Here is a 15,073-nt window from a genome sequence, read left to right on the forward strand (position 1 = left end):
TCCTTTGTACGAACCAACACAAACACTTATTCAGCTGAATTTCATCAGAGCTCTTCTACCTAACACATACTGCAACTTTGGTTTGGTTTGAACGCTGCTGCTAGGTTTTTAATTCATACAGTGTAACATGTGACCACATTACACCAATCCTTGCTGCCCTTCAATGGTTATCTGTGAGTTTTAGAATTGATTTTATTTTTAAAAGCCTTGAATGGTCAGAGCCCTGCCTATATCCGGCCCCTCAGCTATGGAACTCCCTGCCTGGAGATCTCAGGCAGGAAAATTCAGTATCCTCTTTAAAATCCTTTTTTAAGACTCACTTTTACCTTATCACTTTTTCTTAATTAATTGTATTGTAACTATTTTAATTATTTCATACATTATGTCTTTGTTGGAATTTAACCCATTATATTATCTGTTTACTGCGTTTATAAGCTTAACTTTGTAAGTTGTTTGTGAAACGTGCTCCTTAATATAGTTATTGTTATTATTATCATTATTTCTTTGGCGCCATCTTCCGTCGATCGAAGAGAAGTGTCGTTCCTCCTTGGCTGTTTCGAGCCGGACGACATTCGCGCCTGCACCAGCGCAACATCCGCTCCAAACATTCCCGCGTAATTTTCTACCGGTAGCCAGACTTCCGTGCGGCGGTGATGCGGAGCTAGATCCTCGGAGACAATGGAGGCTGAGAGCGCCGCCGGCTCCAGCAGCATGTCTAAAGCCGAGATACTGAGAGGGGTCGTGGCGGAGAAACTCACCACCGCCGCGCTGGAGATCTTAGCGGTCGTGGAGAGAACCGTGGCCGGGTACGAGGAGGAGGCGTCGGGGCTGAGGCAGGAGATCGACCGGCAGAGCCGGCAGCTGGAGCTGCTGCTGCAGCCGCGGGTCAAACTGGAGAGAATAGGTCGGTGTCGGTTTAGTGGCTCGATTAAACGGTGTTCTCACATAACGAACCTGCTTTACAAAACAGTCATTTTAAGGTTCAGCTGCTGCGGGAACCACCTGCAGATATGTACTGACAGAATCTGACAGCTGGATCATCACTTATCAGTTATAGATACAGAGCAAAGTGTATGATTTTACTCACTGTTCCAGAGGAGAGTTTTATAGTTTAAACCTCTCTCATATTCAGATTGATAACATGAAATAATAATAACTGTGTTCATGTAAAACGGTTTTAGCGAGGTGCATCCTGATGTGAGTATCTAGTTTTAAATGATTAACAACAAAACCTCCTGTGTCTTGTTTGTTGGTTCTGATCCAGATGATGAGTTTCCTGTCTGTGAGCCGACAGCTGGAGGAGAAACTGAAGAGGAAGAGCAGCACAAACCTGAGCCCAGTACGTCTTTAAACCAACACATGGTCACCACAACAGTACCAGACTCCCTTAACAAATGTGGTGATTTTTAGGAGTTGTTGAGTTAAAACACACTTTATAACTTTATAACATCTGTCTCTGTCAGATTGTAACTCACTGTGTCCTTCTTGTAAATTCAGCAATAAATGTAATACATGAATCCAATTATTAACCAGTTTGACCAGACTCCATTAATAAATCTGCTAATTTTAAGAGTTGTTGAGTAGCATAAAGCTTTATACCCATTATGAAACTGTGTCTCTGACAGATTCTGACTCATTGTGTCCTTGTTGTAAATTCAGCATTAAATGTTCCAGCTGAAGTTGTTTGTCTCCTTGTAAAAAGTGTCAGTTTGTGGCAGCATGTCTGTACCAGCCTGTCTGCTTCTGTGTCTAAAGTGCTAAAGTCTTACCTGCCAACATTGATCAGCTGTTTGAACACACTGTTTACACTGATTTCACCATTTACACTCCATTTATTAAAGAAGAAACATGTTATTTATCTAAACATGTCACATGTTACAAAGACACTAAACAGGAACAATATAGGCGACTTCTTTGTCCCCGTGGAGAAAGTCCCCAGACTCCCTTAACAAATGTGTCAGTTTAGTGAGTTGTTGAGTTGGAGACACTTTATAAACTCTGTGAAACTCTGTCTCTGACTCATTCTGCAGTATTTGAACCTTCTTGTAAATTCAGCAAATGTTCTACATGAACTTCTTTCTGTCTTTGTGCAAAAACATGGAGTCTGTCTGTCTCAGTTGCAGACGTGGGGGACGGTGAGAGTCTCTGGCCTGTTTGCTTCTCCGAGCCACCGATGGAGGAAGAAGACAAGGAGGATCAGGAGAGTCTGACAGAACCAGATTATGAAGCAGCATCAAGGTTTAAAGTCACATTAATACAGTTATTTACACAGTTCGATGTTTAAAACCAATGACTTGATGTTTGTTGGTTTAAAATCTTTGAGTTTACTAACAGTTAGCTGGATTATCGTCAGGTTAAGATGCTGAAGATGATGATAAAAATACAGTCAAGCCGTCCTCAGTTCTGTTGGTTGGTTGGTCTCAGTCGTTTATTATTTCAGGATGTTTGTACTGGATTTCATGACGTCGTTCATCTGCTCAGGTTTGTGTCTGACACCATCTTGTCGTCATGTCTCAGGTTACTGACTCCCACAGTTCAGTCTGTGGGGAAGAAACACGGCATGCCTCGGATTCGTCAGTCACAGGACCACATCGACTTCAGGATGCGCATCCTGGAGGACTCTCAGATCAAAGTGCTGTCAGTGGAAGGTGAGTTTAAAGAACCTCAGAGGTCCCGTGAGGATGTCTACATGCACCATATCCTGCTGATGATCGGGTTTCTGGGTCCAGATCCAAGCGTCATTACGCAGCATGAGATCATGTAGTGATGATACTCTGTCGTCTGGATCTGCTGCCACACGTCTGTCGGCATCCTTCACTTATATTACTGATGAGAGGGGATCCCCGGGACAGACCCAGAACTCCCTGGAGGGATTACGTATCTCATCTGGACTCAGAACGCCCGGTTGTGAGAGAGAGAGAGAGAGAGACCTGCTGCTACTGAAACCCGACCTGGGATAAGATGGACGGATGTGTCTCGGTCTGTTTTTAGAAAAGCTCAGATTTAATTATGGCAGCTATGATCAGAAAGTCTTAAATCCTGTGTAGTTTGAAGCACAAGCTTGATGGCGGACCGGAACCACAGTGGGTCGAGAGAGGATCGGACCTATGAGGGAATTTGGGTCGATGAGCTCAAGGTTGATTTCCTGCATCCACAGCAGTGAGCAGTGGAAACAAACTCAACATGGTTTTAATGAGCCACTCTGGATTAAAAGAACTCGTCTGTGTTTCAGTGTATAAGAAGTACCCGGTGCGGGAGCTGAGGTGTCCTCGTGACCTGCAGGAGCCGGACTTCCTGGACCTGCTGAGGTCCACCTTCCCTCAGCTGGCCGCTCAGAAACCTTTTGACGTGTTGACGTCTGACAGATCGAAGAGACTCCACCCGCTCAGACTGGAGACTCTGACGCCGGAGGAGATCTACCGGAGCGTCAGGTCCACGGGGCACTCAGCCCTCTACATCCAGCTGAAGGTTTGTCATCTGTCTGCAAAACTAGTTTGTCCTCCTCAACTCGTCTGAACTTTATTCTCCCTGCTCTTTCTGAGGAATCGCTGTGGCTGTATTTGTTGTTTGTGGTCTTCGGTTGTTGCATGTTGATGTTAATATTTAAGTGTCGGCCATTTGAGAGTGAAGCTGCTGTGTTTCAGACGCAGGAGGAGCTGAAGTCCACTCATGAAGAGTTGAATCCGTCACAGAGAAACGATGCTGCAGCTCGTTCTCCGTCCAGTCCTGATCGGACCAGGTGAGACGCAGCAACACAGCTGAGTGTTTCCTAGTTCTACCAGCAGAGAAACGTTCAGACTGCAGCTTCATCCTCTGGTCAGTAACCTGCTGACGACTTTATCTTTCAGGATATCGTCACCCAGAGTTCAGCCTGACAGGAGAAAACCTGGCAGAACTCGGGTCAGTGAACCACAGAATCCAGTACGTCTCAGGGTCCGAATCCTGGAGGACTCTCAGGTTGACGTGCTCACACCATATGGTAAATTTAATCAGCTGGTAAAACTGCATCTATACTTGAACCAGTGTGACGTTGAGTGTTGTCAGCATGGTTTCGTCTGCTGAATGTTGTTTTTGTGTCTTAGCGTTGCAGAAGTTTCCCCCCCGGGAGCTGAGGTGTCCTCCTGGCCTGCTGGAACCGGACTTCCTGGATCTGCTGAGGTCCACCTTCCCTCAGCTGGCTGCTCAGAAACCTTTCGACTTCTTCACCATCGACCAAACGATGACACTTCGGCCGCTCAGAGCAGAGACGTGGACGCCAGAGGAGATCCACAGGACAGCTGGACGTTCAGGTGTTTACATCCGACTGAAGGTACTTTAACTTACGGAGACGAGATCTGATCCGTACAACAGTCTGGACTCTGGAAGGGTCAGAATCACTAATCACTGAGGTCTCTGCTAAAGATAATTTAATGGTCAAGATTGTTTAAGGAAGCTTCAGCTGTAGTTCCCTAAACTACAAACACAAAAGCCTCCAAAAACTATAATGACAGATAATAATCGACTTATTTATCATCAGCCTGAGGAGCGAAGCTGCTCTGTAGTAATATTTACCTTTTATAGATCTTTCTGTACGTTGGTGTTTCCTGACAGCCATCATCTATCGAGCATTTATTTTGTCTTCAGCGTCCTGGCGAAGATTCTCTGCAGAGACGAGAAGATGCTTCAGGTTCTCCGTCCTCGGATCAGCTCCGACCGAACACCAGGTAACAACACAGTGAGCTGCTCCTCAGTGTCGATAACTTTAAACCAACTCTTCTGTCGTGAACTGGCTCCTGATCTTCATCTGTGATGTTGCCCAGAGTCGAGCCTGACGGGACGAAGCCCGGCAGCCCTCAGATCACCGACCCGCAAAACCACGTAGATCTCAGGATCTGCATCCTGGAGGACTCTCAGATCGATGTGTTGTCACCCAGTGGTACGTTTATTAACACAGTTTTACTTCTGATGAAACAACACACTTGAGTGTTAAACCCCAGGTAGTTTATTCACGTGTCCCTGTTGTGTTTCAGTATATAAGAAGTACCCGGTGCTGGAGCTGCAGGTCCGTCACGGCCTGCAGGAAGCAGACTTCCTGGACCTGCTGAGGTCCACCTTCCCTCAGCTGGCTGCTCAGAAACCTTTCGACCTCTTCACATCCGACAGATCGAAGAGACTCCACCCGCTCAGAGTGGAGACGCTGACGCCAGAGGAGATCTACCGGAGCGTCAGGCTGAACGGAGCAGGAAACTCCGCCCTCTACATCCGACTGAAGGTACTCTGTCTGATTTTCTAACCAACATAATCAGCTACACTGCACACTTACAGGAAGTCCTTTGATGTGAGCGGTGACTTCCTGGGATGCTGATGTTTTATCTGAAAATGAAACTCTCTCAGGCTGAAGATGAAGTCTGGGAGGAGGAGCTTCATCCTGCTGATGCTGTTGACGACTCTTCATCCGCTTCTGATCAAACCTGGTTGAACATGAGGTAAATTATATCAACGTCCAGCCTAAAAAACATCCATCAGTTTATTCTTAACATGACGTCTGTAACTCTTTGTTCTGTCCTGCAGCTCCAGGTCACAACATGAAGACATGGAGTCAGAGAACAAAAAAGATGACGGATCGAAGTCGGCCGTCGGCCGCCTCTGGTCTCTGCTGGTTCTGTCTGAGGGCAACGGGGACGGAGCTCCGGTGAGTGATGACGACTGGAAACTAGACAAAAGTGAGAATCATGTGAGGGACAAAGAACCAAAGAAGACGACGAGGAGGAAGAAGAGGAAAGTACGGATCAAACCAAAGGGATGGGGGCGACGGAGGCAACAGAGGCAGCCGACCGATTCTGATCCTCTGTCCTGTAAAGTCTGCCAGGCTCTGCGCAGGTCGACCAACATGTTGATCCGACACGCCTGGAGCCACGTGGACGAACCGGAGAGGCTGTGTGGAGTGTGTGGAGAGCGTCCAGACTCTGTGGACGAGCTGAGGAATCATCTCCAGGGTCATCAGAAAACACACTGCTGCGACATCTGCGGAAAGTCTTTCCTGACCGTCGTCGGCCTCAACGGACACGTCGCCCACCACAACGGACAGAAACCGCACAAGTGTCAGATTTGCCACAAAGCGTTTGTTCACGCGTGGGTGCTGAAGAGTCACATGCGGAGGCATCCGGCAGATAAGCTGCTCAAATGTGATCTTTGCCCCCAGTCGTACGATTCGGAGGCCAAGTACTTAAGACACAAGTTGATCCACAAAGGTGAGAAGCCGTGCCGCTGCTACACGTGTGGCAAAACCTTCGCCAGCCTGGAGATGTTGTCCAAACACCTGTCGACGCACGCGGCGGACACGACCAGCGGCGCGGCGCTCACCTGTCAAATCTGCAGCAAGACATTTAAAGCAAAGCACGCGTTAAAGGTCCACATGAGGGTCCACACTGGGGAGAAACCCTTCAGCTGCCCGATCTGCCGCCGCGCCTTCAGTTACAAACACTGTATGAGGAGACACATGAAGATGCACAACGACACGCTCGAGGACGGAGAGACTGAAGCTCAGATTCTGTCCGACAGACTAAAAGCCACCAAGAGTGTTAAACACGTGCGGTGATTTCAGACAGTCCTGTTCTCTGTTTGCACAAAGTGTTTTGTTGTTAGTTGTGTTGAATGTGTCGCAGTTTGGTTGAAGGATAGAAACTCGCTGAAACGACCGAGACGACGAGGTGCCTGAAGAGATTCAGTCACTGACGGTTATCTTTTGGTCTTTTTGTGGGAATTAGAAACTCGACTTTTAGTGTTTGTGTTCTAAATGTTTGTCTTCAGACGTTCTCGTGACTCGTCCAGCTCACTTTAAATGATTTATTTTTATTGTAGGAAAAACACACAACATCAAACTTTGGTTTGAATTTTACGTGAAGGTTTTCTAAACTCAGAATTTAGACATAGTTCCTCTTTTTTATTTTAAGCTTAATTATTTTACATTCAATTGAAATATTTAACTGAAAACTGTCAGATAGTTTTGCTTTTTACACATTTTTTCATTGAATCTGGGACTTTGACAGTAAGACATTTGTGAATATTGTTTTAAATACAGCACTGCTTCTATTGTTCACTCGTCTCCGTTTTTTTTTTTTGTTTTTTTTTAACCGTTTTGTTGTTTTGAAATGTGAAATTTTATTGATTACACACGATGTATGATTCAATGTTAAAATGAAAACAAAAAATGGGAACTCGCTGTAAACAAAAACAACTTTATTAACATTTACTGGGAGAATAACAGCAAATAAGGACTGAAGATTAATCCATGTTTTAATTGCAAACGTTCAGAAGTCGTCCTTCCGTCGGTAAACAGCTTTGGATCTGATTTAAAATATCAGCAAAAACAAAAAGTATTTTGCAACGACCAATAATGAGTTTGTCCGTCGTTAACTTAATTTAAAAAGTTATTTAAATAATAACATGTCAGCCTGACGATGACGGAGAAGGGAAGCTGCCAAAATCAGAAATCAAATCAAAACTTCTAGAGAGAATTAATGACTTTAAATACACCGAGAAAAATCTTATTTATGAGGTGTGACAAATTGATAATTCTGCTTGATTCTCTAAAAATAATGCAACATATATAATTGGACTTTTATTACATATACATGAATATAGGCACACATTAGAGGCATTTTACAGATTAAAAATAGACTTTATTGTCTCTGGAAATTTAACACATTTAAATTGATACATTCAGATGTTTTCACGGCAGCTGATAACAGACAACACACAGAGCGATACCAATATATCTGCGATCAGCCGTCTGTGATAGCAGCTGGACTCTAGTATTAATTAAATAGTTTATTTAGGATCTCATTTTATCTTACAATGTCGTCGTTGTCATCGTTAAATGTACGTATTTGTTACCATTTGAATTCCTTTTTTTGATGTCCACAATAAATATGTCAATATTTCATTTTTACAATTTTTGCATTTCTGGTTTTGGCCGCTTCAGGCCTCCGTAGCTCTCAGACCTTTAACTAGTTTTCACAACAAGTCTTTTGATTTGGTGAAACTAAATATAGAATAGGAGGTTTTTTGGCGCCATCGTCCGACTAATACGGTGGATCACACTCTGCATGGTTAATAAATATATTTAATATTATGTTAAACAAAGAAAACGCATTTTATTGAGCGACATCGTGAACCTGCAGACACTCGCTTTGTTTTCTTGTTTCTCGTCGGACGCCATTTGCAGCCGGACCGACGCCCGGAAGAGCACACGTCCGCGCAAATGTGCGAAGTTATTCTGCACAAAATCAAATCTCCGGGGAGAAACTGAGGATGTTTTACTGGAAGAGCAGCAGCGGCGGCCCGGAGACGCTCGACGGGCTCAGCAACATGTCCAAGGCGGAGATCCTGAGAGGGATCGTCACCGAGAAGCTGACGACCGCCGCGCAGGAGATCTTAGCGGTGGTCGAGAGGACCGTCGCCGGGTACGAGGAGGAGGCGTCGGGCTTCAGGCGGGAGATATCCCGGCAGAAGAGGCAGCTGGAGCTCCTGCTGCAGCCTCGAGTCCGACTGGAGAGGAAAGGTGAGAGCGGCCGCTGACGTCAGCTGCAGACATGTAAACACTCTGAGGATTTGAGGAACTCCAGTTAAAAAACGACTAATTTAAGGTTTGATTGCTCGCGGACAGACCTGCTGACGTGCGATGACAGAAAGTGATCGCTTACACTCTCATACATGATGTGACTTATTGATCGGCGCGCAAAAAGTTACTCTACATAGAGTCAAACATTCATATTCACGTTTAAATTAAGGCCCAGCTGTCGATGTATTAATCATTGGATTGGCCTGTTTGTTACTGGGTTCTGTCTGATGTCACAGTTTCAACACTTTCTGAAATATTTATCTTTTATTTCTGATTGAAGCTCGCAGCCAAGAGGAGGAAGCAGGAGAGCATGAGGTGGTGGTTCTGAGTGAGGAGGAGGAGGAGGAGCAGAACTCACAGCAGACAGGTGACACTCCACACTTCTCTCCACTAACTCGCTTTAAAGTTGATTTAGAAGAACCTCCTTAAATGTCCCCCGGCGTTGACCCGGTGTTGACTCTCTGGGTCCAGGTGTGGACGACTCCGGCAGTCTGGGCCTCCTGTGGTACGACGAGTACGGCGATGAGGAGGCCGATGGTGGAGATGAGGGGCAGCGACCAGGGACGAGCTTCAGACGGAGACGAGAAGATCTGGACCCGGATTATCAGATAAAACCCAGGTGACAGAACCGGTCCGTCTCTCTTTGAAGTCGTGTGATTTATAGCTTTACTAACCTGCTGACGATCTTCATCCTGCAGGTTAATGTCCCCCAGAGGTCGGTCCGACAGGAGGAGGCCCGGCAGACCTCGGATCAGTGACGGACAGAACCATCTGGATCTGAGGATCTACATCCTGGAGGACTCGCAGACTGATGTGCTCTCGAAAAGAGGTGAGTTCATGCCGACTCCACTCGAGGCTGGAGGAGGAGGAGGATGATGATGATGATGATGATGACCTCTGCTGTGGGTCAGTGTTTCAGAAGTGTCCGGTTCAGGAGCTGCAGGTTCCTCGTGGTCTGCAGGAGGCCGACTTCCTTGACCTGCTGAGGTCCACCTTCCCTCAGCTGGCTGCTCAGGAACCATTTGACTTCTTCACCTCGGACAGAACGAAGCGACTGCAGCCGCTCCGACTGAAGACGCTGACGCCCGAAGAGATCCACCGGAGCATCAGGCGGAGCGGCGCCGGGAACTCAGCCCTCTACATCCGACTGAAGGTACCGAAGGCAGATCAGAGTCATTAATCAATAAATCTGATCCTGCAGGGTAGTTCTATCACCAGCAGCTTTGATCCAGATCAGTTTCTGCTGGTTCGGGTTAGTTAAGTTTGTTTTTAATGACCCTGTTCCAGACCGGAGCCCCTCAGAGCAGCTCTGCAGACCTTCATCCTCCACACAGACCGGCTGATTCTCCGTCCAGCGGCGCCACGACATCAGCTGATCAGACCCAAACCTTCAGCAGGTGAACGAACACAGACACACAGATGTTCAGATTCTGCTCAACAAGTTTTGACTGAGCAGGTTCTGATCAGGTTCTGGGTTTTGCTCCGATCGTCTCTCAGGTTATCGACTCCTGGAGATTCGTCTGAGAGGAGGAGGCGTGGCAGACCCCGCCTCGGAGAAGAACCGACCCACCACATCCTCAGAGTCTGCGTGCTGGAGGACTCCCAGTCCAACGTGCTCTCCAGAGACGGTGACTATAACACGTGTGGTTCTGTGTGGAGTCCGTACAGAAGACGGTCCAGAACTGACAGTCTGTTCTGTTTCAGCGGTACTGAGGTCGTCCATACAGGAGCTCCGGTGTCCTCGTGGCCAGCAGGAGGCCGACTTCCTGGACCAGCTGAGGTCCACCTTCCCTCAGCTGGCAGGAGACGACAAACCTCTGGACCTGTACAAGTCGGACCGGAGCCGGAGGCTGCAGCGGCTCCGAGTGACGACGCTGACACCGGACGAGATCTCCAGAACCGTGAAGCCCATCAAGGTCGACAGGACGCTCCTCTACATCCGACTGAAGGTACGACAGAGAGTTCTGACCCGTCAGAACATTTAGTTTATATCTCAGATAATATTTAAAAAACTTACTGTGTTCTACTTCTCATGAACTTGTTCTTCTTGTTCCTGAGCTCAGTGGTTTAAAACCCGTTGAATGTATTTTTTTCTTATAAACGCGACATGTGAACAAACTGTTTCAGAGCGGAGAGGAAGAGGAGGAGGAGGAAGAGCTTCACCTTCAGCAGAGAGACGATGAAGCTGTTCAGATAAAAACTGATGACGGACTCGACTCCAGGTGACTAAAATCAGGATTCACTGATTTATGTTTTTAAGATGGATTGAAACTCGAATATTAAATTATTGAAAAAACACAAAAACTGAAGAAGACTGACAGAAACGTTTATTCAAACAAACTTCTCTGTGGTCGCCTCCACCTTTTACTCCACTGGTGGAAAGTTACTGAGTACATTCACTCAGGAGCAGAGCAGAGACGCTTGTTGTTGCTCTGAAGGTGACCAATGTTTTTTCTCTGGTGATTTAGATTCTCACGACCGGAGGACTGGTGGAAAAATACTTGTTTCCACCAGTTCTCTTCATAATAACAAAGAGAAGAAAATAAATCTTCACGTGTCCCCTCAGGGCTTCCGTACCTCGTTTAAATATTAAACCTTCGTGTTTTAGAGTCGTTATGATTCAGATGAAGAAAAACAATCAGTTTCATGATTCAACATAAAGACAAACATTATTTCTCCTGTTGTCCGTCACAGTCCTGTTCGACATGCCGACGCTCTCAGAGACGATGTCGTCGCCAGCAGCTCGTCACAACATCAGGAGACGGAGGAGGACGAGGACGCCGCACGGAGCCGCGTGGACTCCAGCGATGACGGCGACAAAGACCTGGACGGAGACGACGACTGGAAACCGGATCCTGAGCAGCTGTCGGCGAGGACGAAGAGGAAGCGGGGAGCCAAGATGTCCGCCACGGAGGGGAAGGTGGTCGTGAGCAGTAAGACGCCGTGTAGAGTCTGCGGCGTGTCCTACAGGATTCTGGGAAGTCTGATCAAACATGCCTGGAGTCACGTGGAGGAGCCGCAGAGCATCTGTGGAGTGTGCGGGCAGCGCTTTGAATCTGTGGACGAGTTAAAGGGACACATCAGAAACTATCAGAAGACTCACGACTGCTCGTACTGCGGCAAGTCTTTCCTCACCATCACCGGCCTGCACAGCCACACCACGCTGCACACAGGAAACAGACCCTTCACCTGCGACGTCTGCAACAAAACCTTCGCCTACCTGTCCAGCCTGAGCGTTCACCGCTGGGTGCACGTGGCCGACAAACCGCACAAGTGCGAGTTCTGCCCGAAGGCGTTCGGCCTGAAGGCTCAGCTCAGAGCCCACAGGAAGCTGCACACGGGTCGAGACAAGTACCACTGCAACGTCTGTGGGAAGTGTCTGTACGACCTGCGCTCGCTAACCCGCCACAAGACCACGCACTCGGGGGAGCGGCGCTACGGCTGCGAGATCTGCGGGAAGCGCTTCAAACTTCCTGGCACGTTGAAGTCGCACGAGAAGATCCACACGACGAGAGACCGGCCGTACCTCTGCGACATCTGCTGCAAGACGTTCCTGTCCAACTGCGGCCTGACGGCGCACATGAAGACGCACAGCGGCGAGCGGCCGTTCATCTGCATCATCTGCAGCAAAGGCTTCATATCCAATGGCGAGCTGAAGGCGCACATGCGTGTGCACACCGGCGAGGCGCCGTACGGCTGCTCCGAGTGCGGCCGCTACTTCAAACGCAAGACGCACCTGAACAACCACGTGAGGAGCCACCTGGGCATCAAACTGTTTGTGTGTGGCGTCTGTGGGAAGGCGTGTTCTCGGCAGGAACACCTGACGGTCCACATGAGGACGCACAACGGAGAGAGACCGTACCAGTGCTCGGTCTGCGACAAGGCCTTCACTCAGAGCCACTGTCTGAAGACTCACATGAAGAGCCACCAGGGGGACGACAAGCCGTTCCTGAACGCTCCCTCGTCCTGAACGCTCCCTCGTCCTGAACGCTCCCTGGTCCTGAACGCTCCCTCGTCCTGAACGCTCCCTCGACCTGTTCTGACTGAGCGGTGAGGCGAGGTGGATCTAATGGAGCTGAAACTCTTTTCTTTCATCTCTTGATGGCTGATTTAAATAATTTTGACCGTTTTAGGAAATTTTCTTTTACTCAGAAAACATTTCAGAACTTTGATCTTTTGTTGAAGAAAAACAAATGTCTGTAGAAGAAAAAGAAAAAACAGTTACCTGATGACATTATTGAGTTTAGTGATCGAGGCCAGATTCATGATATTATCCTGATAATCATTTAAATAAGTTGAAAACACTTAAAAAGGCACTTAAACATACTGGAATCACTTAAACATTAACTATATAAATTTCACCTCAGAGAGGAAACATTTGTTCTAGTGGAAAACACTCAAACTGCGATTAAAATCTCTTAAAGCCAACTTGGTGGAAAAAATGATTATTTGTTGCTATAAAATTAAAAATAAAAAGTATTTGATTACTTAAATTGTTGTTAGTTACTTTGGGTGTTTGTTGCCAAACTTGAGGTTCAAAACAAAAAGGTGCTGAAACGATTAGTTAGTTTAGAGAGAATTTCGAGAAAACTACATTCGTTGTCATGGCAACTGTCGTTTCGAGTTTGAGATTTAAACAAAATGACATAAATCTTCCGCTGAAGCTTTGACAATGAACATTACGAGATGAGGCGACGATCCAGTGAGCAGAATTAAAACTGAGTCGAGTCCTTCACGTTGTGTTTACTGCTCAGAGCTCACCTGAACTCTGCAGCTGAATCTGTACAGCCATACGTTTCTTACAGTCTTACTCCATTTCTTACAGTGTTGATTCCACCTGTTCGTTAATGCTCGTTTCACTGTTGCCATCAAAGCAGGAACAGATGTTTGAAACTGCGTGCAAACAGAAACCTGCAGACGGACGTTTTCTCCAGGTTTATGAAGCTGCTTTACCAAACATGCTTTTATGTTTGTGTGTTCACGTCGTTTACTCATCTGGCCCCAGCTGTGCTTTCTAATGTTGCGTTCAGGGCAAGTGGGAAATGGAACATTTTCTCAAAGTTGTTTGGATGTAATCAATCTTTAAAGGAACAGTTCACCTAAAAACATTCTCTGAAACAACTGAAATATCTGAGGAGTTGTTTTAAAATCTGCTGTAATCCAAGTCTGTGTTTACACTAGAAGGAGCTTCATGCCCTCCCTCCAGCCGACAACAGCCAATTAATGATTGTCTAAAACTCATAAAAAGGCTCCTCGCAGCTCGTCTGCTCTAAAACTCTCATAAAGCTCTGAGATCCTTCTTTAAGCTGAATCTTCTCTTGTTAGCAGGTTTGTTAGGATCCTGTCTGCAGGGTGTAAACAGCATGCTAACGCTTGTAGCTTAGCAGCTAAACTGATCACAGCCGACGAGCTGTATGGAGCCATTTTATGTTTTGTTTTGTTTTTTTTGATGTGACCTGAGAAAACTCCCAAATCCCAGGAGTTCCTGAATGCAGCATGTGGTGCCTTAAAGTGCATGATTTTGTTAACATGTATTCTTCAACTTCTAACAACAAATGTCTGTTTCACATTCTGACTTCTGCAGCCAAATGAAGATCTTAACGTACGTTACTGTGACTGATGTGAGTCTGCCTGTTTGCTGTAAACGTGACCAAAATAAACACATTCTGTGACAGAAACAAGCCGTGTTGTGTTTGCGGATCGTTGAACAGAACGACAGAAAGTGTTCATACGTACGTTGGGTGTCGAGGTGCGTCGTCAGGGCAGTTCCAGCATGTCGTGCTCGGCCAGGATCCTCTGAGTTTGTGCGTGGACGAGCGTCAGGGCGTGGATGATGACGCGCAGGACGGGCGCCGCCTCTCGCTGGCTCTGCACGCACACCAGCTGCAGGAAGAAGCGTCTGTCCGGGAGAGCGTGGAAGACGAACTCTGCGGCCTGACGGAGCAGCCAGGGGTGGTGCGGCGCCAACGCCACCTTGTAGGCGTCTCTGAGGGAAGGACATGAAAATGACTCTGTGATGGTGATAGAATCGATCATGAAAATACAACGTAGCTCACGTTTACAGGTGCAACAAACAGACTTCAGGCTAATCCAGAAAATAAAAACATCCAGTCTCAGTCTGTTAGCATGGTCCAGTTAGCTTTAGCCCAACAGTGTGACAGGTCCTTGAACACACCGCGGTCTCTCCGTATTTACCTGCTCAGCTCTCCAGGTGTTTTGTATCGTCCGTCTGCGTCCGGTCCTTCAGCTAAACCCTCCAACATCAGCTTCAACCACAGCAGAGATCGATGCAGCCGCAGCAGCGTCCGGCAGCCAGAATCTGTGCGGCGGGAGAAGTCGACCGTGCCCGCCTTTAGCTCCGCCTCCACCATGGATCGGACCGAGCGATAAGCCTCGAGAGGAGAATCAAGAAGATCAGCAGCAGATCAGAACATTTCACAGCATCCAGACGTGTTGTGACTCTCCTCACCC

The 15,073-nt window shown here is 47.2% G+C and overlaps 3 protein-coding genes across 7 annotated transcripts in view; 2 read left to right on the forward strand and 1 right to left on the reverse strand.

The window, feature by feature from the left end:
• The first annotated feature begins 614 nt into the window (after positions 1 to 614).
• LOC119026691 lies at positions 615 to 7,076 on the forward strand. Of its 2 annotated transcripts, none has more exons than XM_037111172.1 (13): positions 615 to 904; positions 1,265 to 1,339; positions 2,118 to 2,238; positions 2,518 to 2,648; positions 3,233 to 3,468; positions 3,651 to 3,739; positions 3,849 to 3,979; positions 4,083 to 4,309; positions 4,624 to 4,703; positions 4,800 to 4,915; positions 5,010 to 5,251; positions 5,374 to 5,465; positions 5,551 to 7,076. In XM_037111172.1, exons 1-13 carry the CDS (start codon positions 679 to 681, stop codon positions 6,575 to 6,577), a joined length of 2,793 nt encoding a protein of 930 aa, XP_036967067.1. In that variant the 5' UTR covers positions 615 to 678; the 3' UTR covers positions 6,578 to 7,076. The 2 variants fall into 2 exon arrangements, with proteins under 2 accessions (XP_036967067.1, XP_036967065.1); XM_037111170.1 differs by having other exon boundaries at positions 616 to 904; positions 3,645 to 3,739.
• A 1,126-nt stretch (positions 7,077 to 8,202) lies between these two features.
• On the forward strand, positions 8,203 to 13,270 carry LOC119026692 (zinc finger protein 3 homolog). Of its 2 annotated transcripts, XM_037111173.1 has the most exons (10): positions 8,203 to 8,542; positions 8,883 to 8,969; positions 9,074 to 9,221; positions 9,301 to 9,431; positions 9,514 to 9,755; positions 9,890 to 9,999; positions 10,100 to 10,230; positions 10,307 to 10,551; positions 10,730 to 10,824; positions 11,297 to 13,270. In XM_037111173.1, exons 1-10 carry the CDS (start codon positions 8,293 to 8,295, stop codon positions 12,570 to 12,572), a joined length of 2,715 nt encoding a protein of 904 aa, XP_036967068.1. In that variant the 5' UTR covers positions 8,203 to 8,292; the 3' UTR covers positions 12,573 to 13,270. The 2 variants fall into 2 exon arrangements, with proteins under 2 accessions (XP_036967068.1, XP_036967069.1); XM_037111174.1 differs by lacking the exons at positions 9,890 to 9,999; positions 10,100 to 10,230; positions 10,307 to 10,551.
• si:ch73-269m23.5 (ceramide-1-phosphate transfer protein) overlaps positions 11,519 to 15,073 on the reverse strand; it is a 5,206-nt gene continuing 1,651 nt past the window's right edge. For all 3 annotated transcript variants that reach the window (XM_037111230.1, XM_037111231.1, XM_037111232.1), the window contains exons 4-7: positions 15,072 to 15,073; positions 14,798 to 14,994; positions 14,339 to 14,588; positions 11,519 to 11,658 (exon numbers count right to left, since the gene is read on the reverse strand). The exon at positions 15,072 to 15,073 is cut by the window's right edge and continues 170 nt beyond it. In XM_037111230.1, the coding sequence (XP_036967125.1) occupies positions 14,360 to 14,588; positions 14,798 to 14,994; positions 15,072 to 15,073 (428 nt within the window). In that variant the 3' untranslated portion in view covers positions 11,519 to 11,658; positions 14,339 to 14,359. The remainder of the gene's footprint in view (positions 11,659 to 14,338; positions 14,589 to 14,797; positions 14,995 to 15,071) is intronic.

The sequence above is a fragment of the Acanthopagrus latus genome, chromosome 10, assembly GCF_904848185.1.
Source record: "Acanthopagrus latus isolate v.2019 chromosome 10, fAcaLat1.1, whole genome shotgun sequence".
NCBI lineage: Eukaryota > Metazoa > Chordata > Actinopteri > Spariformes > Sparidae > Acanthopagrus > Acanthopagrus latus.

Coding starts and splice junctions, on each gene's coding strand:
- LOC119026691 (XM_037111170.1), top strand. CDS start 679: ATGGAGGCTGAGAGCGCCGCCGGCTCCAGCAGCATGTCTAAAGCCGAG. Junction 4,704..4,799: donor CAGCTCCGACCGAACACCAG/GTAACAACACAG, acceptor GATGTTGCCCAG/AGTCGAGCCTGACGGGACGA. Junction 5,466..5,550: donor CAAACCTGGTTGAACATGAG/GTAAATTATATC, acceptor TCTGTCCTGCAG/CTCCAGGTCACAACATGAAG.
- LOC119026692 (XM_037111173.1), top strand. CDS start 8,293: ATGTTTTACTGGAAGAGCAGCAGCGGCGGCCCGGAGACGCTCGACGGG. Junction 10,000..10,099: donor CAGACCCAAACCTTCAGCAG/GTGAACGAACAC, acceptor ATCGTCTCTCAG/GTTATCGACTCCTGGAGATT. Junction 10,825..11,296: donor GATGACGGACTCGACTCCAG/GTGACTAAAATC, acceptor TGTCCGTCACAG/TCCTGTTCGACATGCCGACG.